The sequence below is a fragment of the Apteryx rowi genome, unplaced genomic scaffold (assembly GCF_003343035.1).
Source record: "Apteryx rowi isolate R43461 unplaced genomic scaffold, aptRow1 scaffold_445, whole genome shotgun sequence".
Taxonomy (NCBI): Eukaryota; Metazoa; Chordata; class Aves; order Apterygiformes; family Apterygidae; genus Apteryx; species Apteryx rowi.
The window spans coordinates 701,575-726,755 of NW_020450700.1; the positions used below are offsets into that span (position 1 = coordinate 701,575).

Below are 25,181 nucleotides of genomic sequence, written 5' to 3' on the forward strand. Positions count from 1 at the left end.
GGCGAATGTGCCAAGCTGGCGACGAGACCCGCTCCTTGCTGTTGTTGCCGGCTCCGGGCGGGGAGGGGGAGAGGGAGACGAAGAGGAAGAGGAAGCAGTGTCGTCATCGGACGCGGCGCTCGGGTCCTGCCTGAGGGAGGCGCGGGGCCGTCGCGCGGAGCGGAGCGCAGAGGGAGATGGCGCGACCGGTGCGGAGGTGCGTGTGGCGGCCCCGCACAGCGCGGAGGGGCGGTGGGAATCGCCCCTTTCTCGGAGATCGCCCACCCCGAGAAGCGCAGAGGCGCCGAGAGGCGTTTCCTCGAAGGGCTGCGGCGCGCGCCCGGCGGCCGTTGCCGCCTGGCGGTCCGTTGGGCGCCGTCAGAGCCAGTGGGGCTTGGGGACGGAGCTGAACGCGACCCTCGTCCCCGGGTCGGCTGTGGCCGTGCTGCCCTCCCCGTGAGCCTTGGGTCTGCCTCGGTAGCCCGAGGAAGCAGCAGCTCTGGGTCAGGTAGCCGAGAAGTCTGTGTCCCGCCAAGAGCAGCCCGCCCCGGGCCCCCTATCTGAGGGACCAGCCTGTACCATTTCAGACCTCAGCAACACCCGGATTAATGGCAGTGCGAAGTAGGAAACAACCTAAAAGCTGCATGGAAAGCACATTTCAATAGCAATAATTATGCATAGATTAGAGCATACAGTATGGGTTTTTTCTCTCTTTTTTCTTATAATATACCCAAAATTGAGCATTAGCAAGTCAAGATTCTGAATCTGAGAGGATTAATGGTGTATGTTTTTGCCACAGGAACAAGAAAATTGTTGACTATTCGCAGTTTGGGGATTTGGATAATGATGGTAAGTGGTCTGTTGTTATACACACCAAAAAAGCCAAACACTAATGCAACCACCAAACATATTGGCAGATGGTCTTTCTTTTTGATGAATCAATTCAGTGACAAGGTTGTCATGGTTTTCGTTGGAAGTAATCTAGGCACACTGTTAAAAACCCTAATTCAAGAAAGATATGATGACTGTAAACCAGAGTGTAAGAACAATATGTCATGGCACTGGTGAATACATTCTGTTTTGTTATTGCAGGAAACTGGTTTGTTTCCCCCCCTCAGTTTTCAGTGATAATTGCTTGTTCGATGTCCTCCTGATGATCAGTTCACAGGATTGTAACTCAGAATATAATGGAATTTTGAATCATCAGTACGTGGATGTAATGTTTCTCCCATAGCTCTGTATCATGATGGTTTTGGGGCATATAAAGACATAGAGGTCAAATGGTTTTAGTGAAATGAAAAATAGACTGCAGGCTATTCGTTTTCATTCGTTTCATTCGTTTGCCTCTAAACCCTCTCCGTGTCACACATTTTCCGTACTGAATTTGGTTACTTTCATGTTTTGGTTTTTTTTCCTGCACTGTTTGCAGGATCAAGGGAAGAGTTTGAAGTGTGGGGAAGTCAATAACGTTGAAGTGAGTAATGTTTGTGAGTCATGTAGATAACCCAGTGTCATAGTTTCAGGAGTTTAAACATGGTCTACAACTTCTCTTAGTTTATGAGTGAGCTGTTTTAATATTAAAGAAGAGTCTAGTCTGTTTTCTTCTTAAGATATTGGTTAGATACTTTTTTTTAGAAGTGTTAGTGATCTTATATAGGGTTGTGCATCATTTATAGAGCACTGAAATTTATTTTATTTTTCCTTATTTTGAACTGTGATCTGCAGTGTTTTCAGTTAGAAGAAAGGCAGTTCTCGTGCCTTCTGTTTTCCACGAAAACTAGAGATGTACATTGTATTTGGTAAGAAACAGTATGAGAATGGTAAGAAAAGGGGGAGAAACCTACTTTTTTTTTTTTCAGAGTGAGAGTCATTTAGAGGAACAATTCCCAAAATACAAAAAACTGTAACTATTGACAGTGATTACTGTTAAAAATTATTATTGTTCAATGTATCAAAAGGTGAACTTCAAGTTATTTGAAATCTGGTAAAACATTGAAGATTGAAGCTTTATTGCCATATTGGTAATAAAAATTGAAATAATCACCTCTTAAAAGCATCCTCTTAAAAGAGAGGGTGTTAAGTTTTCATTTAAAATACCTTTAAGAACATTTTAGTTATACTTGGCTTCTTCTTTAAAAACACAATTAATTTGAAATGGGTCTGTGTGGGTGCAATTGTTTGGTATATTCTCAGTGTGTGATGAAATTAATTTGAATGACTTCTTTTTGCCGTGTGGAAGAATATTATAGGAGAAAACTAGTTAAAGCTTGTTAGTGTTTCTTCAACAGATGAAGATTTTGCATGTGTAGCTGCACCTTTAAGCAAAAAATCCAGAACACAGGTCAAGGAACTGAAGAAGGAGAAAAAAGAGAAGCAGAAAAAGCCACACAAAGAATTGACTCCATCACAAAAGGAGATACCCAGTAAAAGGTGGGAGATGCTGACATGTGGTTAACTGTGTGAAGCAGAAAGCTGGATTTCAACAGCAATATTTGTTTTTTCCTTTTTTTCCTAGAATTTTAAACAGCCAAGAGTAAAGAACTAACATGTTGGTGTGATAACAGTTTCAGATTTAGTGGTGCACTTGTGAATCAAAGATACTGTAATTACACCCAGCGTCAAGAAAACTTGCCTGAGTGCAGTAGTGAGCTATCTTTTACATATAAAAGCTTTTACAGCTCCCCAAAACTCCAGAAAACTGCCTGCGTGCAGAAGCAGGTTTGTAATCTAAATTGTGAAAGCTGGTATCTGATTGTGTCTTGATATTTCTACAGTACAAAACAATATTAATAATTCTGAATTATTTCAGGTCTCCTTAGGATCCCAAACTGAGAAAGATAAAGACAAGTTTGATTAAAAAAGAACATATTTAAAGTTTGATAGAAAATATGAAGTCAATGAAAAAATGTAATATTCTGATTATTTGGATGGTAATATTTTGTATAAATATTCCATTTCAATACAGTATTTCAAGCAAATATAAAAACATTTTCTAATACCAGTTATTAGTTAATGTGTACAGTGCTTCATAATCATAATACTTCTCAATATGGTGTGCTTTAAATATTAGTGTGTACTTTGAATGTCTAAGACTTTCCAGGAAGTAATTTATAGTATGGTATGTTATAAAGTATGTATTGCATGTTAATTTTTGTACAAGCATTTGAATTTAAAGTTTAGCGAGTCAGAAATAGCTCTGTAGCACTCATTTCATGGTTTTAGTATGTAGCATGTTTATTTTTTCAGGATATCCTTGGATGACAAACTTTATCAAAGAGATTTGGAAGTTGCTTTAGCCTTGTCTGTCAAAGAGACATCTGCAAATGTCCTTGAGATGCAAAATTCAGAAGAACAAGGTTATTTTACAGTTCAATGCATGTCAGCATTTCCCTTCCTGAGCTTCTCCTTGCTGATATAATGCAATTTATCATAATTTGTAGTTGCCTTTCTAGCAATCACTTCCTATGCTTTGGAAGTTTGAATAAGGACTTTATATGAATTTAATTTAAATAAATTTATTTATTTAAATTTAAATCTGTTTAAAGAATTTTTAAATAAATCTTTTTATTCTCTAAAATATGTACTTCAGTCTTTCCAAAACATGTAATGTACTGAACGATGGTTATTTTGTTATTCAGAAATTCCCACCAAACTTTTATTTCAAATATTAAACACTTAGGTGGATAAAGTTTTCTGGTAAATGATAGCTTTCCTTCATAGAACCTGATTTTTGGAGCCATTTAACTAACTGGAAGTCTTTAATTAAATTTAAGTAGTGGAGGTGAATAGGATTCAATTTCATGTGATAAATATGAACTTAAACTTTAGAGAATTCAACATCATTTACATTATGTGACTTGGACTGTCACATTGTATGCTTTGCATACTAAAGGATTTTTCTTGATTTTAACCTTTGCAGGAATGAAAAGCTGTAGTTAATCTTTTGTTATAATTGAACTTCCAAATTATGAGGAAGGGGGAAAATATAAGTAAAATGTTTTCCCAAATAATTCTTGTTTTAATTGTATTAATTCTCAGTAGTTAAACTTTCTTACTGTTAATAAAGAGCTATACAACCTTTATTTATATGTAGTGAATTTGGACATGACGTAATTTATTTTACAATAAAAAATGCTGAAAGTCATGTATTTTTTTCAATGTGTCATGATCAGAAAATAAGAATTTCTAGGTCTGTCTTCTTCAGTTCATGGTTTTCCTATGAGAAAAATAACTTTTCTATAAGATTTGCCAAATACATAGTTTGGTTAAAAAAAGCTAAAAATACTAGCTATTTTCATTTCTTAATATCTTGACTTTTTATAATAGAAATAGTTTTAAAATACTAACATTTTTTGTTCTTTTTTATTCTTATTTGGGTCCTAAAACAGGTAAGAATATCAGATCAGAAAATGTACGTGGGAAACCCCTTTTTTCCAACTGCAGTGTAGACAGTGAACTTCTAGGTAAGTTGTTTTCATACCCTGTCTTTTCAAGGAAGTGTTTAAATTTGTGTTTAAATACACTTTTCTATTCTTTGTTTCCAACAATTTCTGTTTTTATTTAGGTGGGAAAAGAATCTTTATTTTAAATTATGCTTAGTTTTGAAGGATGCATTCTTTTTATTTTAATTAAAAATTTGTTCCCAGTCTTAAAATTGGAAAACCTCTGCTTCGTGATTGTTAATTAGAAAAAGCAATAGACTTGCGATGTTTTAAGATACTGATTTTATTTACTTCATCAACAAGCTAAGGATAAATATCCTCAACTCCTTAATGGGTCCATATTGTCTAAGCATTCATGGATCAAGTAAATGTTGCCAAAACATTTGCTGTGCACTCAGAATTTTTTTCATATTTCTGATTTTATTTTTGATCTTCTGTCCTTCTGTTGGTTTGATTACAGATAAATATTGCTAACTTTTGCTAGCAGAAAGTACAGGTTTGGTCAGTTAAAAGAGTAAAATGAGAATGATGTGAAAAAATGCAGATAATATTATTCTATATAATGAACTAAAGTAAGTAACTAGATAACTAAAAATGAATAACTAAAATCAATTCTGGACCCCAAGACTTAAATACCTGCTTCTTTTTAAGTATGCGAATCTTAACCACCTTTTGTCTTCCAGGTCTTAATCAGATTATAGATGACAACGTACCTACAAGTCATGACGGGCAAAGGACAGCGGCAGCTAAAGCTCTGTCACAACAGGGGAAGTTACTGACCATTGAAAGTGATGACAGAGAGCATGTTATTGACTCTGAGCCAGAGTCTGTACCCAGTAAGTTCTCTTCTATAAATACCCTCTCCTTTGATGTGCTTTGAATGTGATTAATTACATTCAAATTATATTTTCAGTGAGATGTATACTGGTTCTACTATATCTTCGCTTCCCCATTACTGAAGCATTGTTACTAGTGGTGTCTCAGTTGCACTCTGGCAATAAATCTAGAGTGAAATGCTTAAATGGTCCTTGGGACTTATTTATACAATTTCTCAAATTGGCAAACATAATACTGCTTCTCTGTGTTTGCTGCACTATGTCAGAAGGAATTTCTTCTACCTTCTTTGTCCAGGAAAAATGTTTTTTGCCTCCTGAAAAAGCCTCTGCTCATTTTTCCAGTTATAGTCTGGGGTTTGCATCAAAACAATGACTCTAGAGAAATGTCCAGTGTTAGGACTTTCAGTGTCAGCATTGTCTAAGCTTATTACAGAAGTAGCCTCCCTTCTCTCCTTCCTCTGATTCTCAACACTTAGAAAACCCTGCTGCATCAGCTCAGAGGTCAGTCTAGCCTCATATTCTGCTTCTGGCAGGGGCCTATTATTGAATGCCTAGAGAGTATGATAAAGATCTCCCTTCTGTTCACCATGTCTCTAGTCATTATTTTGTACCTTACTGCAAGGCTTATTGGAAAATATTTCTAAATAATCAGTGAAAGAAAATATCTGAGAATAATCCAGATATTCCCACTGATAGAAAATAATTTTTAGGATATGCTAATGTCTGGGTGTTTGGGTTTTTTTAAATAATAAATCTTTAAAATCTTTACAATTTTTCCACTGTAAGTGTTCATGACTAAGAATATGTAAAAATCAAAAGTCTTGCCAAATGATTTTAACTTTTTCATATCACACTTGTAGAATATTTTTGATTGCTAACTAAACTGTTAAATGCATTATTGTATGCAGTTTATATCTGGGTGTTATTAAAATACAGAGAGAGAAACCTGTAAATACAGATTTTTTTTTTTTTATGGCAGTCATTTCTTTCCCAGTTCAGTGAATAATTATGTGTCAATTTATTATACTGTATCTTTAAGACATCCTGGTTCTTTATGTTCAGAATGGGATTAGAAAACACTAGAGTAATATTAAGTTACATTGCCTGTAAGAAGATGTGAAGCTTGAGACCCCTTTTCTTTGCTATAGGTGAGGAATCAGAAGATTTAGTTTATAGTGAAGACGATGATGAAGACTTTGCTATGAAAAAGAAGAAAGCCAAAGGAAATAAAAAGGAAACTAAACAAAAAATGCAAGCTGAAAGAGAAAAGGGAAGTCCCAAATCCAAGATTAAAACTACAGGTAAGTTTGTATAATGAATTTGAAATTGGCTTCTTTATAATAAAAGTATCTTTCCTTTTCATTCTTCACAGTAGTCACTTTTTTGATATTTATCATCATTTTTCATATTTAAAAACAAAGTATCTTGGCAAAAAGACCTGAAGAAGTAGATGAAAATGGCTGACAAACTGACTGTTCAGGATAATTGCAAAAAATGACCATATGCAGAGTAAAGACAAATGCAGGGGAGAAAAAGTTCTGAAAGAAAAAAAAGGCTTTATAGTAAACTCTAACACTGCTTACAATACAAGCAGAGGAAAGTGAATGAACAGTCATTTTTTTAATAACTGTATCTAGTTTTTAAGGAAAAGTTAAATAACAGTGAATGATTTGTGGATTTTTTTTTTTTTAAGTTTGTTATAATCTCAGGGCTTGTTCTTGCAGTTCCATCTATAGATTTTGTAATCCAGGAGTGCTAAACAATGCTAGTGCTACTAAACACTCGTGAAAAAGATTAAATATGCATACCTTTTAGAATTAATTGTCACTGTATTGCAAAGACAAATTACTTTCATCTAGATAGCTTAAGAAAATTCTTATCCTGGTGTTAATCTTGTGTCTGACTGGATAATGTGTTTTAATTTTAAGTCTGGGTTTGCAGTCTGTAACTTAGTTTAAATTTAGTTTTAGTTATGATAAGAAATGATTTGCTTTGTGGATCTGACAGAAGATTCTTCCTTCTTAGAAATTTAATACCTGGCATGTCATTAACAAAAATTTGTTGCAGTGCTTATTTTCAAACCAGGATTGAAATATCAGGGTGTAACAGGATTGGCTGTTTAAATATAAATTGTTGGTTTGAAGATGTGACACTCTAGTAACATGCACTTTCATTTCACTCAGTTCAGAGAGGTTGTGCTGTACTGTTTTGCAGTGTGATGATTCCTCTGTTAAAGAGTATTTTTTCTAAGGTCGCTCTTATTTGCCAACTAAGTATTACCTGTAGTTTCCACTTCATGGATAACAGAACTAAAATCTGAGCCAACACAAAAGATGTCCAGTTCTTCAGAACCAGTTGGAAGACCTTTATGCACATCAAGTCCTGTAACAGACAGGAAACCTAAATGGATACCACCAGGTATATGCAAGACTTATACTATACACAGATACATTGGTTGACTTCAGAAATAAACAGTATTTCAGAACAACTGCTGCCCTTTTATAATGCAAGATAGTCTTCTCACCTTAGAATTCTTTGAAGTTACTGCTGTACTACTTTTCCTTTTCCAGCATCCTTAACTCCTGTATGTGGGGAGGTTAATAAAAGGTTTTTCAGAGTGTGGATCAAATCTTAATCAACAGATTGTCTCTTGGCCATTTCTCTAGATAACTTTATCTATCTCTAGTGCATGGTGTATTATTATCTATTCTAAACAAATAATAATAGAAAAATATTATAAATATATATTTTTATGGTGTTTAAACATGCTGATGCTGACTCCTGTTTCTTTTTAAGTTTTCCTTCCTGTTTACCCTCCTTTTCTGCAAACATTTCTTTTCTGTTTGCCTCCTTACTCTTCAGCCTTCTTTCCCACTTGACATTGTGTTCCCTTGTCTGGTTCTGTAGGGAGTGCCTAAAAAACGCACAGCAGATTGCATTTTGGGAACAGTTGTTCTGTAGTTGTCCGGCACTGTGTATTGGTATCACTCCAGTGTGTTGCTGGTTACTTAAAACTGTGTGCTATACTTGCCACATTGGCTGCAAAATAGATGCTGTGCTAGTATGCTGATTTTCTGTAGTTTGTGGCTTCTGTGGTATGTTGTTCAGACCCTTTTGCAATGTCTTTAGAATACTTTTTTGTTCTCCTATGAAAGCTATAAAAAGACAACAATTGTATGGTGGTTTTTTTTTTCTCTGAATTTCTTACACCTTATTTTTGTTTTTAAATTATTTTCAGCTGCATCAGGAAGCAGTAATAACTCAGTGAAATATGTCTCGGTTAAGTCACCTACACAGTGTCTTAGACTTGGCCTCTCTAGACTAGCAAGAGTCAAACCACTGCATCCAAGTGCTGCCAGCAGTTGAATGGTCAGTGACAAGATGCTACTTGAAGGACTGTATTTGGAAAAGACTTCGGGAAATGTTTTGCTTATAAATGGACGGCAGAAAGCCAGTGGGCAGTAAAAGCTTCATGGCATTATCTGTTTTGTGGGACAGTCATTTTTGTACATGTCTGAAACTATAACGAATTTTTATTCTGAAAAATGCTAGGCATCCTTAAGTGCTCTTGAATAATTATTTAATCCTGGTGACCTCTGGGTCACCAGCTTTTTGATGGATTATACTCAGAGATATGCATTTGTGATAATTTTAACTCTCTGATACCTAGACTCTTGGCCTTAATATAGTCTAGACAGCACTGTGTCAATTACAGAATTTAATATCTCAGATGGATTCTTAACGCAAGTGAAAGTCACATATTTAAAAAATACTTCTTGAAAATGTTAAGTCATCACTTTCCACCCTCCTGGAAATATTTTCTCCACTTTTTCTCAAAATTAGTTAATGTTTGCATATCTTATACTTGGATTTTATTGATTTTTATGTATTATATTTATATATATGGATGCTATTTAGAACATATTTTTGAAAAAAAAGTAAAATAAAAGTCTGATCATGGTAGTTGTTTTTATTAATTTTGAAAATCATTTCTAAGTTTTAGCTGTAGTCCTGCAAATATTTTTGCATGTGAATACTTCTATTGGAAGTCAACAGCATTAGTCAGGCTCAGTCCATGAGGTTTTTGCTTTGGGTTCCTTAGTCTTTGAGGACCATAAGACCGTGCATAGTTACTGGATTTTATGAAGTATTGAAGTAGTAGTTACTGTACTGTATCATGAGATTGAAATCCTACTTTTAGACATGGTTAGTCCATAAACATAAATAATTTTCTATTTAAACATAAAGCTACCTAACTCCTCTAAAGTCATGACTGTCTTGAGTAAATACCCTGCATGATCTAAAGATCACCTCTTGCTTCAGAACAGCAGAGAGATTTTTTGACAGCTCTGATTGCAACTCTGGATACATTATTTTTAGAGATGGAATCCACTCTAACTTAGTTTAAAGCTCCCTGTGCATAACATTTCAGTTCAGTTTGGTTGCTATGACCATAATAATGCAGATTTGTCATAGAAAATATGGCTGCATCACAGAAATAATCTGCAAAATTCCACTGGCCTGAAGACATCATGCTCCAAGACTAATACATAGGCCTCATCCTAGACAATCTTAAGAAAAAGAGATTGAAAATGGCAAAATCTTAGGGACCCAGCAGTGTGAAATTTCTTTGAATATTCCTGTAGCAGCATTATATACCTCCAGATGTTCTTCTATGTCATCAGTACATCTCTCACTTGATACTCTCTTTGAGAGTAGACATAATGCCGCAAAAAAAGAGGAAATCACCAGACAAGCAAAACCGGTAGAAACCTACAAAACAAAACCTCAGGTTAAGTAGTGCTGATTGGTGGGATGAATCTATGTGTTTGGGTACACCTACTGCCTCTCCTCATTCTTGGTGCCACACAAGTCCCATAGACTCCATTCTAGAAAATGGTGATTCACTGGGCATTTCATGGAAGACATCTTTGTGCATTAAGATCTATGAACAACAGGCTGGCAAATAACATTGATGCTTTGGCTCAGCAGCTCTTAAGAACTGCTGGTTTAGTAATACCTTTTAATATGTTAAGGACTAGATGTTAGATTTGATATTCTTTAATAATAAATACAGAGTATTATTTAAAGGAGGATATTAAAAAGCAATAGCCGGACTGGGCCTTCTTGATTTGGAAGAACAAATGGTTTCAGAAGATGCTGAACGGGCTTGCAGCAGACATGGGTGTCTGGAAACTCCAGCATTAGAATGAAAACAAGCTTTTGAATCCAGCTCTCATTCATTTTTCCTGATTTATCCACACTCACGGACTCTATTGTATAGCCTACATTCATAATCCATAGACAACTTGCATTCATTTTCGGTGGGAGTTTTGRTCACTGGTGAGATTAGAAAGGGTGCTAAAGAAATCCTTACTGTGTCTGTGAAGCCGAGATAGTGCACTAAATTTGAGTTCCTCGGTGGTGCTCAGAGAACACCTGAGATAGCATGTTCACAGACAATTATTTCTGTGGTGTTGAAATATCACAGTGGATTGAAGGAGAGAGATGGATAAAGAGATTTTGACTTGGAAGAATAAGTAGTCTTCCTTAAAATTGAGTTTTGTCAATATTTTATGAATACTATATAATTTTGTCTTCATTCTGATTTTCTTGTCTATGTAGAGACAAAATAACTTCATGAAATAAAACAAAAACATTAAAAATATAAATAAAATAATCTATACAATTATAATTGAGGGAGTTAGGGATAAATAATTGGTGATTTATGAATTAGTGGAGTAGATAATGTAATGTGTGAGTGATCTTTTATGATAAAAGCTAGTGTTTAGTGTTAGAGATGCTTTTTATAAAAACTTTTTTCTGCTTAAAAGTTTTTGACAATGATTTGTTTAAGCTTTGTTTCTATGCTCAGACTCAGCCCTACATTGAATTTTTTATATGTCCGATTTCAACAAAAGATATCTAAGAATTTGTTACAGAAACTATCATATCTGTGATAGGAGAAAATAAATGTGGAAGAGATTCTGAGCAGTCATGTAGTTCATCCCCAGCTTGGAGGCAGGATCAGTTACTTGCTTGTCTAAATCTTCTCTTAGAGGGATGGAGTTAGCCCAGCTTCCTCGGGTGATCTAGTCCAGAACTTCAGTCTAGCAGAGCACACTGTTAGAAGGCTTTTCAGTAGTGGTAGTGACATAAAATCTTTGAGTTTTTCATTTATCCTGTAGACTTGTTACACTTCACTGCATCTTCAGCTGTAAGCTGATCTCTTCAGACTTTCTTGAGCTGGAGTTTAGTGAAAGTCTAGTGTTGATGTGTTGTCATATTGCTTGCACTTCCTTGTGCAATGTAATTCCTCCTCTTTCTCAAAGCGTTTTTAACAAACTCAGGGCTGGAAGGGAATGAAAGTACACTTTACTGTTTGTTCAGTAGCTCAATCAGCCTGAGAATGGATATTGTCTTAGTATAGTTTTGTCAGTCTGATATTTTCCTTTGTGTTTCTCTGTCCTCTTTCTGGTAACATGCCTGGGAGGCAGCATGTGAGAAAATAAAAATTTTGCAGCCAAAAAATTAATGCAACTTAACTGACCAGAATTTCTGTAGCGAGCAATTACTTCCATTTCTTTAGAAACATCTTGTAGAAAATGGTATGTGTAGAGGATAGTATGTGTCATATCTCAATGAAATATGAAAAATCATTAGCCACCACTAAATATAACTGTCCACTGTACTCAAATACATGTAGTGCCACCATCATCTGTCATTGCAAAGCATTCCTTTATTGACTTCTCTGGTGTTTAGGTAGCAGACTGGTTGTCTGTTTGCTCTGGATACATTATCAATCATGTTACCATCATAAGGCAAAAAGATCACTATTTCAGCTTTTCTTATTTCTGAAAAAAATAATTTTAGTTTTGATTCAGAAGCTCTCAGCTTGTTTATAGTTCATTATATGATTTAAAGGTTCTGAAACCCAGCCCTCATTTCCCTGGTCTGTATTGACTATTTTTTTCAGATACTCTATTAATGTGAAATGCTGTATCTTTCCAGTAGCTAAATATTGAAGGTATAATTTACTGCTTTCTCAGAGCTGCTTAATATAATAAGAGAAACAAACCTTTTCTGATTATTTTTGTAATAGGAACAAAAATGCTAAGCTTGTCAACTGCATCATTAAACTGCACATCAATTCCACAGCCTACTCTTTCCTAAACTCCACTGGAATTTTGGACAGGGGGTTTTAGATGTGCTTTACATGGTGCCCTGTCTATAAGCAGGTAAATATGTCTGTCATGTTTGATCAATTTTATTGTCTCAGCTTTCTTTACCAACAGACTATTAACATAGTGCAAACCACAAAGATGCAAAGCCAATGTTACCACTTCCTGTGATCTATGCAGAAAACTGCACTTTGCATTTTAAACAGTTTGTCCCAAAGTTTCAAAGAAATGTTGGTCTTTCTCCACTCATGTGTGACATCATTTTCTTGAGAAGTTCAAAAGCTGTGAAAAAACAGATCTTATTTGAATTAAGTCTGTTTCTGCTGTGCTAAATCTTTCCAGTCCTCGCACACCCAATATTCAGTATGCTTGTGTAAGTTTTTAACAAAGACTTTGAGCATGCGTTGTTCCCATGCTTTCATTTAATGGGATACTGAAAATAAAAAATGTCATTTTTTTCCACCCTGCTTTTTTAATTGGTGTTTAGTATGCCTCTGATTTCTAAAAAGGTAAAGGTAAGTTTTTCCCGGACTTAACTGAGTAAGAGCAGGAAAGGACTTAATTTGACCAATTGGCATTGTGTGTAAAAGACAGAATCTACATATTCTGTAGTGTATTTAAGGTTATCTCTATCTGTTTAATACTTAGGCATTTCAATTCCTCTATTTTAACCAAATCCTTTCTCATAATCTTGGATCTTAGGGTCAAGGCAGTCATAGTTAATGGTGTCATCAAAACCCAAGAGTCTGAAGAGCAAAGAAGTCATCTGAAGGATGAAACAGTACAACTGATCAAACATGAAAGACAGATGATATTTATCTGCTTAGAGATAGGGCACTTTGTGAAGTACATCCAAAGAGGACAGATCATCTGCCTGTTTCCCTCCTTGAACAGATGAGAGATCTTACTTGGGTATCTCATGGTTCTTTACTTTCAGTAGCCATCCTAAATCTGTATAAATTTTGCTTTAATTCTGTTCATTTTTCAGGATTAATTAAGTTGAAGGATTCTGAAGAATTATAATCCGATTTTTTTTTTCAGAAATACCTTGTAACCCCTATCTCAGCAGAAACTTAAAAAGTTAGGTACACGTTTCTTAGAATGCAAACAGACATTTGTACCAATATACAGAAAATCAACACTAGAGGGCAGTACGTTGTTATTACTCCAGCAAGGGAAGGATGTGTGGTTGACATCTGTATTTGCAAAGTGTGCTCATATCAGAGTTGAATGGTGTATGTGCACACCAGAGGTTCTAAAAGGAAATAGGGCACTACAATGAAACACAGAATAAAAGATAAAAATAGATAGTGAGAATATTAGGTGGTAGTCCCTTGCATAGTTAACCGTTCTTCAGATCTGCTATAGAATTGTCTGCTCTATTTAGTACTTTGGCAGAAGACAAAATAAGAATGAAGACATTCCAATGTATATACTGTACTTACATTAGCAGTGACTGGTGCCTTACAATTTTCAGCAGCCCAGTGTTTGGTTATCCAACTCATCAAGATTGGTGAATGCTAGAAAAGTGGGTTTCCACTTTAATTCCTGTAGAAAATAAATGTGCACTGATTTGAGGATGATAATATAAATCTTTTCTATATTTAATGTCAATGATTCTTTGAACATGTGTGTTCTATAAAAAAGGCAATTATCATTTAATAAATAAAAGATTACATTGCAGTATATGTGCCCTAATGTATATTGTAGCTTTAAATGCTTAATATGCTTAGCTGAAGAGAAAGAAAAAAAGCAACCAGAAGGTATTCCAAGGTTACATTTTCCAACTATCTGTGGTTTTACTCCCAAATATCATCTGGAATAGAAGAACAAATAGAAATTTAATAACCATTAATCATCTTATCAAGAACACAGCTTTAGTCTAATATTCTTTCATAGATAAATTATGTAAGAGTAGGTGTTTCCTGCATTATTTCACTTGGTTGATTAGCTTCAATATATAATTCTTTTCCAGGATGTTTGATATCATTTTCCTCGAGCGTAAAAAGTTTCATTCCTAACTGGGTAGAAGTAATATTGATGTAACTTGTGAGGTTGGCCCAGCTGACTGAGTTTCTCTGTTCCCATTTCATAGGAACAAAATTACATACAAGTCTGAAAATGTAAGAATGAGCAGATCTGTCATCTTCCCCAACATAGTGAAGTCAGGAAAAAGAATGCATTCAGCACAACCAAAGGTAAGAGAACTGTGCAGACTGGCGAAGTTGGAGGCATAGATTTAACTTATTCAGTAATTCAAAATGCCATAGTATTTCACTGTATTAAAATTAGGAAACAGTTGGCAGCTATTGTCCAGGGCCAGATTGCATGGTAATCATCCAAATCCTCCTTCATTCTCTGGGCTCTTCTCACAAAGGCCAGTGCTAATTATGAACTTTGTATTTGAAGCAGTGCAGGGAAATCTAACTTCCTGTGCCCTAAGACATACCTCCCTCTAAGGAGTTGGAAGGGACCAGGATGCCTAAGATGGCAGGGTGGACTATATCCTAGCTTGGCTTGCTCAGTCTCCCTTACACATTTGATTGCCGTGGCAAGAAGGTGCTTCTCTCCTGATTCTCCCTCAGTAGGACTTTCAGTAGACTTGTTCTTTAGTGCATTGCATCTCGCAACTCTCTCGGACATGAGGAGTTGCTGGTATTATATACCCAAAATATTAAAGGATGGAAAACTTCTGTGGCACAGCCACTGTAATCTTGACCACCTACTACTGTTGTTTGTGTATTTCTTCTTTGAATTTTAACAATTTACCCAAAGATTTCAAAGGCATGTTGATCTGTCTCCTTCATGGCTGAAGGAGACCCAGAGGGGGGGAACTATTAATCATGTTGGTTCTCTGTGTAAAAACAAAATGTGATAATAATAACAGAATCCCCAGTTGTACTGTTTAATCCTGGTTCCCAAATAGTCCTCTTTTCTCCTCCAAAATTGATTTTTCTGACTCAAGGTTGCACAAAAATAAATTTAAAAGAAAAATAAAGTTGTTCTACACAATCATTTATGTATTTTAACATGCTGTGGTAAATAAGTCATGTGTGCTGCATGGTTGCACTTCTTGGATTATTGTGTGTTTTGCTAGAAGACCAAAAGCACAGAGACAGATGACCCATATGCAACCTGGGGAAAGTAATCTTTTTTTCATTAATTGGTAATGAAAATGGGGGAATGAGCAGCTGAGAGATTTATGGAGGTGGCAGTAGAATATGGGTGAGAGAAAGATTCAAAATGATATCTTATTTGCGTTAAATGTGTGTTCCAGTCAAATTTGGTATTAGGGACAACTTCCATACATCAGTAGTTTCGCAGGTGTCTAGAATCCTGAGAGTGCAGAATAGCTGCTTTTCTCTTATTTGAACTCTCTTGAGTAATCACAGCACTTCTGATGTTGTCAATTCATTCTCAGTCATAAATCATTAATGTGGAATTCATAGCTGATTTTATGATAGTGTGCTTAATTTCAGATGCAACTTGTGATTTTCACTTTTGCTGGACTGTTCAAGTCCTACTGAATTATTCAGATCCTGTCAGTTAATTTCAGTAAAAATAATCTCTGCTTGAGTGTTCACAGTTATTTTGTTAATTGTTGTCAGGGTTCTGACACTGATTTTGATCTGTTATTCGAATGCTACCAGGGAAAATCAGTGATCCAATGAATTAGGCTGCTGGGATATTAATGCTTGTGTGGGATCTTCGTACAGAATAGCTATGCTTTATGGAATGTAAAAGGAACAGGACATAAGAAACTAGAGGCTAAGCAAGTTTCTGTTATATGTAACATGCTGTATTTCAAACTGTAATTTCAAAAAATGTAATTTCAAAATTAAGAATGAGGATTGTCAACATTGCCTCAGCTAATGTATGCTGGGTTTCACAGCTCTACAGAGGGCAGAGATAAGTGTTTACTTTCCTCGAAATATAGTTATTAGAGTCACCATATTTCAATATTTAAAAAACCTCAGTTTTAAAGGGGTTAAAATAAAGCTTTTAAGCTGACACAAAATTCATGGCAAAGAATTATTCACAAGTTACAAAACAGTATCTGTCTTTCCCCGTTCTTTCTCACCTGGTATGGCTGCCTTTGAAACTATGAGCTCTTAGGGATGGGGACAGTTAATTATTCTACTTCTAAAGCTCCCAGCAAGAGAGGCCAAACCTAGCTGAGACATTTCTGTGTTCCCAATTTAAATGTCAGATAGTAAAGGCAGTGGCTCAGCACAACAGGGATGCTACCAGCGGTGTTGTTCTATAAGCATGGCAAGGCAGCTACTGAAAAAGGCACTCAGGCCCTCTCCAACCCCAGTCACTTGTCCTTACCTGCACTTAACATTTCTACCATTGTAAGGTAAATTGGAAAGGAACTGATGCAAGTTAAAACTAAGCTGAGCTTTTTTTTTTTTTGCTGGATTAATTGACCTGAACTAGTTTTTGATCCAATTTATTGTATGACTTCATGAACATCTGTGCTGGCACAAAAGAGGGGACAGCTGAGAATTAAGAATACCTGCCCTCCATCCTCTTTTAGCAACAGTGTTCATTTAAAACGATCATGAAACTACAGTGTTCTTCCAGCCTCTCTATCTCTTGCTGAAGTCTATATCTTAGTACACATGAAGAAACATCTTGTTGCTCTCAGTTGTTCTCAGTCTGGACATACCCAGATTGCTGTTACTAATTATAAATAGTAATTTGATGTTTGAAATAGTAATGTTTTTAAAATGTATTTTAATTAAACTCATGGGAGAGGAGAGCAGACTATAGCAATGCTGAATATATGCAGTTTCTTCAGTATTTAGCCTTATGATCTGTGATAACACATCCCATTAGGAAAAGAGGTGGGAGGTGAGGGATATATGCCCAATATTACCTATATTTTATCCTCTCAGAATGTATACAATGAATTTCAACCAACTCAACTCAGGAAAGTTACTCTTAACAATAACAGCATGGTTTAAACCACAAGGTCCTCATACCTGTCTGAAATCTCTTTAGTCTTCCTTCAAAGTCAACTGAAATTGCAGTTAGTCTTGATTTCAGGAGGCTTTAGGTCAGGTCTTTTGAAGCTAATGCTCAGTGATAACTAATATTGTCAATTTTTATTTTTAAAAATAATTTGTTTCCTACTAATCTTGGAAAACCACAGCAGAATTCACTAAATGGAACAATTCTGAATCAACCTCTGGAGGATATCCTAGGTAGAACTTACAGCAAGGCACCATTGTGCCTACTTAGCATATAAAGACTTTTAATTTTAACTATGATCTTTTGCACTTGGTCACAATTTTTACAAGGTGGATAATTTCTGCTGGTATGGGAGGGTTATCTCTGCTTAAAAGGGAGCCAAGATAATGATAGAATTGCCTTTTAGGGTGTCCTCTTCATTACTTCCCTGCGCCAGAGCATACAGAGGACATGTGACAGGTACCACTGCCGAAGCTGGTGGTCTAAACACCCCAGATGGTCACGTTGCATTCTGAGAGCCAGTGGCTCTGTTGTGGACTCCTGGAGCAGCTGGTTGAGGCTAAATCCATCAACCCTCTCGTACGCTAGTATGGTGCGTAAATGTGTGTAGCTGAAAATACTGATCGTGGCTGTTTTCTTTTCAAACCTGTAACCAGGTTTGAAACTCGTAGAAGGTGGCCTGGCAATAAGTGTCAAATAGATTAAACTTGGTCAAATATTAAATATGTCTTTGTTTCATCTTTTTTTTTTTTTTGCCATAGAGTTATGGCAAGAGTGAAACAAGGGCTTTCAACACTGAAGACTACTTTAGTATCTAATGTAGCAAGAAGATAGAATTAGACTAGTTTAAGGTGCAGAGTTTCTTGGTTCCTGTACCAGTCTCCAAACAGCATACTTAAAATGCCTTTGAAGACTGTTGTCTGATGACTCACAGGCATTTTTCTTGCCCTTTTTCCCATTTATAGTGATCATTCATACTTAGTTATGTTTGGTCATGAGATTCCAGATTTAAAAACTGCACAGTTCAGGTAATCATCTGTGTTTTCCCAGACTACCATTTAAAATTTCAGGATGAATTTTACAGGTAGTCTCATAAGCTGAAAATCTCCAAAGTAAATGCTTATATTCTGAAGTCTTTCAAGCTGTTTTTGAAATATTGTAAAATATTAGAACTTCATCCATAGAAATTCTACTAAAAGTAATCATATTCACTGCCTCCAGTGTATAGTTAGCTTGGTTATGGGATACTCTGGCTTTAATAAGTCTTTGAATACTACTTGTTAAAAGTCATAACATTTTCAAGAAATTAAATGTAAGATGGAAATCAGAATGATAGGTTTATAAAATCTAACCGTTAGATTTTTAAAATTCTACTTGCACTTAACCCTCTCAGCATTGATTGGATTTAATCATATCTCATACAAAAGGCATTAATCTGCAGGACATAATGTAGGCTAAGGCTCTGTGTCTGCATGTATGAAAACCTAGCAGGTTGATCATAACATTATTAGTAACATCTAGCTCTTCTGTAACGGTTTTAGGTAGAACTGAAATTCCTTGTAAAAGGTGTTCTCCATGGCTTTGTTCACATGTCTGGGCAGAAGTAATCACAAAGCCACTGCCAGCCTGCATGTTTTGGAGAGGCAGGCCAGCTGGTGCGTTTGCAAAAAAGAGCCTTCAGTGAACACTCTCGAGCTCATTTTCCTGCCATGCAGATGGGCCTTAGCACTCTATGCCTTGCCTGGCTGCCCCCACCCAGTTCATCTGCCCTTATGATGGATCATGCAACCAATGTCAGACAGAAAAGATGGCCTTTTGTAGGAAGGTTCAGATGTGACCACAAAGCAAAGGCAAATGGGATATATTTACTAAGATAAGGTATTCAGGCTACCTACAAAGGAGCTATAATTATGGAGAGCTGCAGAAATTCCTGGGAGCATTTAAATCAGTAAGATATAGATATGGCACTGAATGTACTGAATGAGTGTGGGACTGGTGTCTACTTTTAAAATCATCATTTAAAGAAAACACATGATCTGTATGGGAATATTTTTTTCCATCTCTAATTTATAGGGTTTATATGTACAAAGTCTGATTCTCTTCATTCGTCAGCTTTGTGCACTATATCTTCATTAACCTCGGGGAGTTTATGATAAACAATGATAAGTGATAATAGAATTTATATTCTCCACTGAACTGTGTACACTTTGGAACATATGAATGAGCTTGTCTCTGTTGAGATCAGCTTCCACTTCCCCTTCTTGATTTGTTTTTGTTCATCGTTCTAGCCAAAAAAATTTGGAGGCAGATTTTTCTGGCTGCTCCTGAAAGAATAGGGAAGTATGTTATTAAAGTGATGTGAACCATTCTGTCCTCCACATATCACAGCCAACCTGTTCCTAAGTGGGAACTGTGCCTAGCTCCCAAATTTTGATCCCTATTACTCCTGAGCCATATTACTGAGCATATACTGCAGAAACTTCTGTGTACAGTCTTGCTGCTTTCTGTGCATCTCACTGTAATAGAAAAGGGTTTGTGAGCAAATTTCTTCTTTATTAACATGTAATATGATTTATTACTGTTCTGATGATGACATTAATTTATATATTGTTTTTGAAGATGCAGGGAGTGTCTTTGACACAGGATAAGAGAATGAGTGCTATTGTCCAAAGTATGAGACAAGACTGTGGTAAAACCAGTATCAAGACAGTTCAGCACAACACTTGTGTGTATGGTAAGCAGTATTATACTAATTATTATTTGTACAATAATAAATAATAGTTAAGGAAATGGTTCTCCTTTGAAATCTCCCTAATACTCTTTGTCTTTATAATGTACATGAAGAGAGTATTAGTGATCTATTTCCCTTGAGTCATAGGAAAACTCCTTTATTAAATACATGTTTCTGCTGAAATAGCACTGGGGCATAATTTCTAGCACATTCCTCCTTTCCAAAGAGGAAGTGAGGCAAAATATATACTTCAAATCTTTTATTTAAATTAACAGTAACTATACACACTTGCCTCGTTTGGACTTTTTGGCACATCTATCGTTAATACAGTGAGGTGAATGTATTAAAATTCAGCTTATGTGTTGAGATTGTATCAGTGCCTGGATCCAGTAAAGACTGTAAGCACACACCTTTGAAGTGAATAGAATTGCTTTCATGCTTCAGATTAGCTGTGCACTGAAATATCTTTCTGAATCAGGGCCTGAGACAACTACATGTCTCTCCCACAGAGGTCTTGCCTTAACTACATGTATTCAAGTCATAGCTGATTGCTCAATTTGATAACTGCACATGAAATGTAGACTGAAGTCTGAATCCCCGAGGTTTCCCATGGTGTCCAGGCACTGAAACATATCTCCCTAGACCATTGATTCCCAGCTGATGATGAACAGCAACATGAAGGTGAATCAAGGAGGTGTGCCCGGCTTGCTAGCTTGGCCCCTTTGCCAAACATAGCACTGCCAGGAGCTGTTAATACTCTGGGGAGGCAGCAGCAGGGATGGTAGTGCTGCCGGTATAGGAGATAGTTCAGACCCTTCTCATTTTTTGCACCCCTTCATCCTCATACTCCAGTATCTCTGTACCTCTGGCTGCAGCTGTGCTGCTGAGGCTCCCTGCTGCTGCTCTTCTGGGAAGGAGATGTCGGGGGATGAGCATGGACCACTAAATGAGTTCTCTGGAGGAGAGCAGGAGGAGAAGTGGGTAGCAAGGAACCACTGCACTAAGCATGCACCAGTGTGTTTGATATGCTTAAGTGCTTACATCTTTTATGAAAACAGGATTTTGGCCACTGGAACCAGAGTAGCTAGGATAGACCTCACAACAGCTAAAAGTAGATACCAGTGGTAGGTAGTCCATCTTGCCTAAATTAGGTCCCTGGTCTTCATGTACAGCCCTTGCAGGGCTCACCTGGAGTGACCCACTCAGAGCTATTCAGGTCAATAGCAAACTGTAGGCAGATGGATGTGGCTGAACTTCTGCCCTCTCTGGAGGGCATGCTGCCTTTACATATGTCCACCTAATCATTACATCTGTTTTTATTCATAATAAAAATGTATGGGTAAGGCTGTCTTTATTTTTAGTAGGAGCCATGTAACTGCAATTGTGATGGACTAAGTTTGTAAGTGAGGTAAAGTTTAGCAAAAGTCATCAGACTAACTCAAATAGTTAGAAAGAAATAGACTTGCTTCTGGTTTTTTTATATATATAGATATGTATGTATGTGTATGTATGTATGTATATATATGTATGTATGTATATGTGTGTGTGTGTTCTGTTTTCTAATAATAATTAGATAGCTCATTTGCAGAGCTGAAGTCTGTTCCTCTACTTCTCCACTCATTCAGATTATGTTTGCCCTAGATTTTTTGTGTTAAATGGTTCATTGCAGCCATGATGCCACTTCTATTTTTTTGACTGAGACTTGATTTTCCTCAGTTTTGAAGTCATAATAAGGTTGGGAAGAGCGATTTTCAGGCAATTGCATATGCAGCTGCCCATTGTTTGTATTCAGTTATCATCTTTACTCTCATTTTCATAGTTGAACTGTCCAGTTTTGAAAATGTCATCTTTATTCTTAAATCTTCCCTTCTTCCAACATTCTTCCTAGGTTACCTAATAAAAACCTCTGCCATTTGGTTATAAAAGTCTATGATTGCCTCTTAGCATGTAACATGTAATTGTTCTGCTGTGATCACATATCCTCCTTCCTTTTCTACCTTCCTGTTTGCTATGAACACTGATGTCAGCTTTACGTGAGAATACATTTTGGGGCTAGTCCCTTCCTAGCAATGTTAAGTTTCATTAACAGCACAAAGTTGTTCCTGATACCTGACTGATAATTCCAGTCAAATAATATATCAAAACATTAACCAAAAAAAATTAATTAAAAACTCCTCAAGGAACCCCAAATCTGCACAGCAAACAAATGTCATTCATTACATACATGTGGATTGATTTGTCTGCATTAATTCCCCATGCAAATTTTTGTAAATTTTCTTTACTAATTTAATTATTATGTTCATCATATTATGCCTCACTAAAGTCCATACTACAGAAGTCAGAGATGGGGTGGAGGAAGAATAGTGCTTACAGTAAGAAAATCCTCTGGTTCCTCCTTCAGTGCAATTGCACCTAGATGCCTGCCTATAAGAATGAGGAATTTGATGCAATTCCTGCTTATATAAGCTAAGTGCATTGCTTTTATGTTGTTTTACTTACTATATTCCATTTATATATTATTACTGGATCCCTCCCATTATATTCCTTCAAACAGAAAGAAATTTTAAAGAAGATATGTGCCAGTCAGTATGCAAAAGAAAAGCAGCACAAAAACCATCCAGTGAGGCACAATTCCCTCAATTATTTTTGGTAAGTGATGAATTAGAATAAGTATTCAAAGTAACTCCTGAGTTACATGACCAGCTGTAAAGAACGATGTTTCAGTTGCTTGTGTATATATAGGAAAATTATTGTTAGTGAAGTACGGAAGATATGCAAAGAACAATTATTTAGTGAATGGCATAGCTGTTATTATTACAGTGTTTTTCATACCAGTCACTTCCAGACCTAGCAGAGGGACCAGTACAGCCATATGGCTGTGAAATCAATTACATGATGTATACAATCAAAAGGATTTCTTGATCTAGATAAATCAGGACTCAAACAGAAGTTTTGAAAAATGAGAGATTTGTGGGCGCACTTTGTTATCAGTTATATGGATGTAAGTCTAAATTAAGTCACTTCGTTTCAGTTCTAGTGCTTTGAATTTAAATGATATTGGTGACATAGCAAAATCTGCATTATACTTAGTTTAAAGGAACACTAGCAAGGAAAATCTGGACATTTTCTTTCCAAACCCAACCTTTATAAAACCGTAGAACACTGGAAAATGTACTAAATCACCCTTTCAGTCAAAACTAAGATTTAGAAATTCTCTTTTGTCACATTTGAGACCCAGATATTGCTATGTTGAAGGCCTGATTCAGGCCCACTGATGTCAGGAGGGTTCTTTCATTGATTTCATTAGGTTTGGATCAGGCTTTAAGAACTTATAATTAAAAAAAAAGTAGAAGCAAATCATGAGTTGGCCTTAATTCTCTTTCATTGCCTAAGCTGTTGTCCTTCTGTGATGCAAAAGGATAAATAAGGATGAATAGATTGCATTTGCATTTTCATAAGCTAATAAACTGTTAGAATATTATTATTAGAATATTAGTGGAATAAGTGCTTGTACCACCACAAATCAATAACAACAGCACACATTAAAATCCCTTTATATTCTGCCTGCTGTAAGTATGATTTTGAACAGCTTTTTAAATTCTTCAGAATCCACTGCAAAGCCACCTAGATCCCCACTTGGTCTATCAACATTTAGTTATGGGAGAATTCACCACACTTTCAAAATGTCAGAATTAGATGGAACTAGCAGTTTGAGAGATGCCAATTGCACGTGTTTGCTTTGCCATGAGACATCTGCTGTCGCCAGCACTGATCCAAATCATCAGGATTTGACAATTCATTCGCCAGGACACTTCATCTAAACTAAGACATCCACCAGCCACTTCCTTAGTTGTTTGTTTAATCTTCGTTGAACCTCCAAACTGGGTGTCTCGGTACCAAATCATCTTCAGTTCCTAAATCTTGCTGTTACTGGCTATCAGTATTACATCAGTACTCTTTTCCATGTGTTGCCTGGTTAGATGGAGCAAGACACACCCCTTCATTAGTAAAAGGCCAGCATCTCTTCAAGTTATAATGTAATGCATATGATAATTCTAATGGTAAGATTGGTAATTTAAACTGTTGTGACCATCTTCAGTATGAATATTCATGTCTTATAATTATTGTATGATATTAATAAGATACTATCCCTTATTATTAATATAAATCTTTGAATGTCTTATTTGAAGTAATTTTGATATGCATTCAGACATCCTTTAAGTGCTTTAGATTTATGCTTGCTTCTCTGAGGTGAAAGTAATCCAGGTAAAGTTCAAGTCTAAACCCTGTTACTATCTTTAAGCTGTAGTATTTTGGGCATGATCTGAGATATGCAAAGAATCTACAGCGGATCATTACTGCTCTCCACCAACACATTGACGTTTTATCTGTCTGAGCAGTCAATGCTAGTGAAAGGTTTTGTGTGTCCACACCTGGAGGGAGAACAAAACACCAGAAAAATGTGTTGCAGTGGCAGCAGGATTTTGCTGTGGCATCTCATGAGATAATCACAGAATGGCTGAGGTTGAAAGGGACCTCTGGAGAACATCTAGTCCAACCACCCTGCTCAAGCAGGGTCACCTAGAGCATGTTTCCAAGGATTGTGTCCAGACGGCTTTTGAACATCTCCAAGGATGGAGGCTCCACAACCTCTCTGGGCAACCTGTTCCAGTGCTCTGTCACCCTCACAGTAAAGAAGTTTTTCCTCATATTCAGATGGAACTGCCTGTGTTTCAGTTTGTGCCCATTGCCTCGCGTCCTGTCGCTGGGCACCACGGAAAAGAGTCTGGCTCCATCCTCTTGACACCCTCCCTTCAGATATTTGTATACATTAATAAGATCCCCTCTCAGTCTTCTCTTCTCCAGCCTAAACAAGCCCAGCTCTCTCAGCCTTTCCTCAGAGGAGAGATGCTCCAGTCCCTTCATCATCTTTGTAGCCCTTCGCTGGACTTGTTCCAGTAGTGCCACATCCCTCTTGTACTGGGGAGCCCAGAACTGGACACACTACTCCACATGTGGCCTCAGCAGGGCTGAG

General features: G+C 36.5%; 2 protein-coding genes across 4 annotated transcripts in view; both read left to right on the plus strand.

Moving 5' to 3' along the window:
• Positions 1–88: 88 nt before the first annotated feature.
• On the plus strand, positions 89–8,627 carry RAD51AP1 (RAD51 associated protein 1). Of its 3 annotated transcripts, none has more exons than XM_026077000.1 (9): positions 89–196; positions 779–828; positions 2,268–2,409; positions 3,226–3,335; positions 4,368–4,442; positions 5,105–5,257; positions 6,406–6,558; positions 7,532–7,675; positions 8,496–8,627. In XM_026077000.1, exons 1-9 carry the CDS (start codon positions 177–179, stop codon positions 8,621–8,623), a joined length of 975 nt encoding a protein of 324 aa, XP_025932785.1. In that variant the 5' UTR covers positions 89–176; the 3' UTR covers positions 8,624–8,627. The 3 variants fall into 3 exon arrangements, with proteins under 3 accessions (XP_025932785.1, XP_025932787.1, XP_025932786.1); XM_026077002.1 differs by having other exon boundaries at positions 7,565–7,675; XM_026077001.1 differs by lacking the exon at positions 89–196 and adding an exon at positions 1,705–1,778.
• Positions 8,628–22,714: 14,087 nt separating this feature from the next.
• Positions 22,715–25,181, plus strand: part of DYRK4 (dual specificity tyrosine phosphorylation regulated kinase 4) — a 27,784-nt gene continuing 25,317 nt past the window's right edge. The window contains exon 1 of the mRNA XM_026076958.1: positions 22,715–22,795. Coding sequence (XP_025932743.1) covers positions 22,721–22,795 — 75 coding nt within the window. The 5' untranslated portion in view covers positions 22,715–22,720. The remainder of the gene's footprint in view (positions 22,796–25,181) is intronic.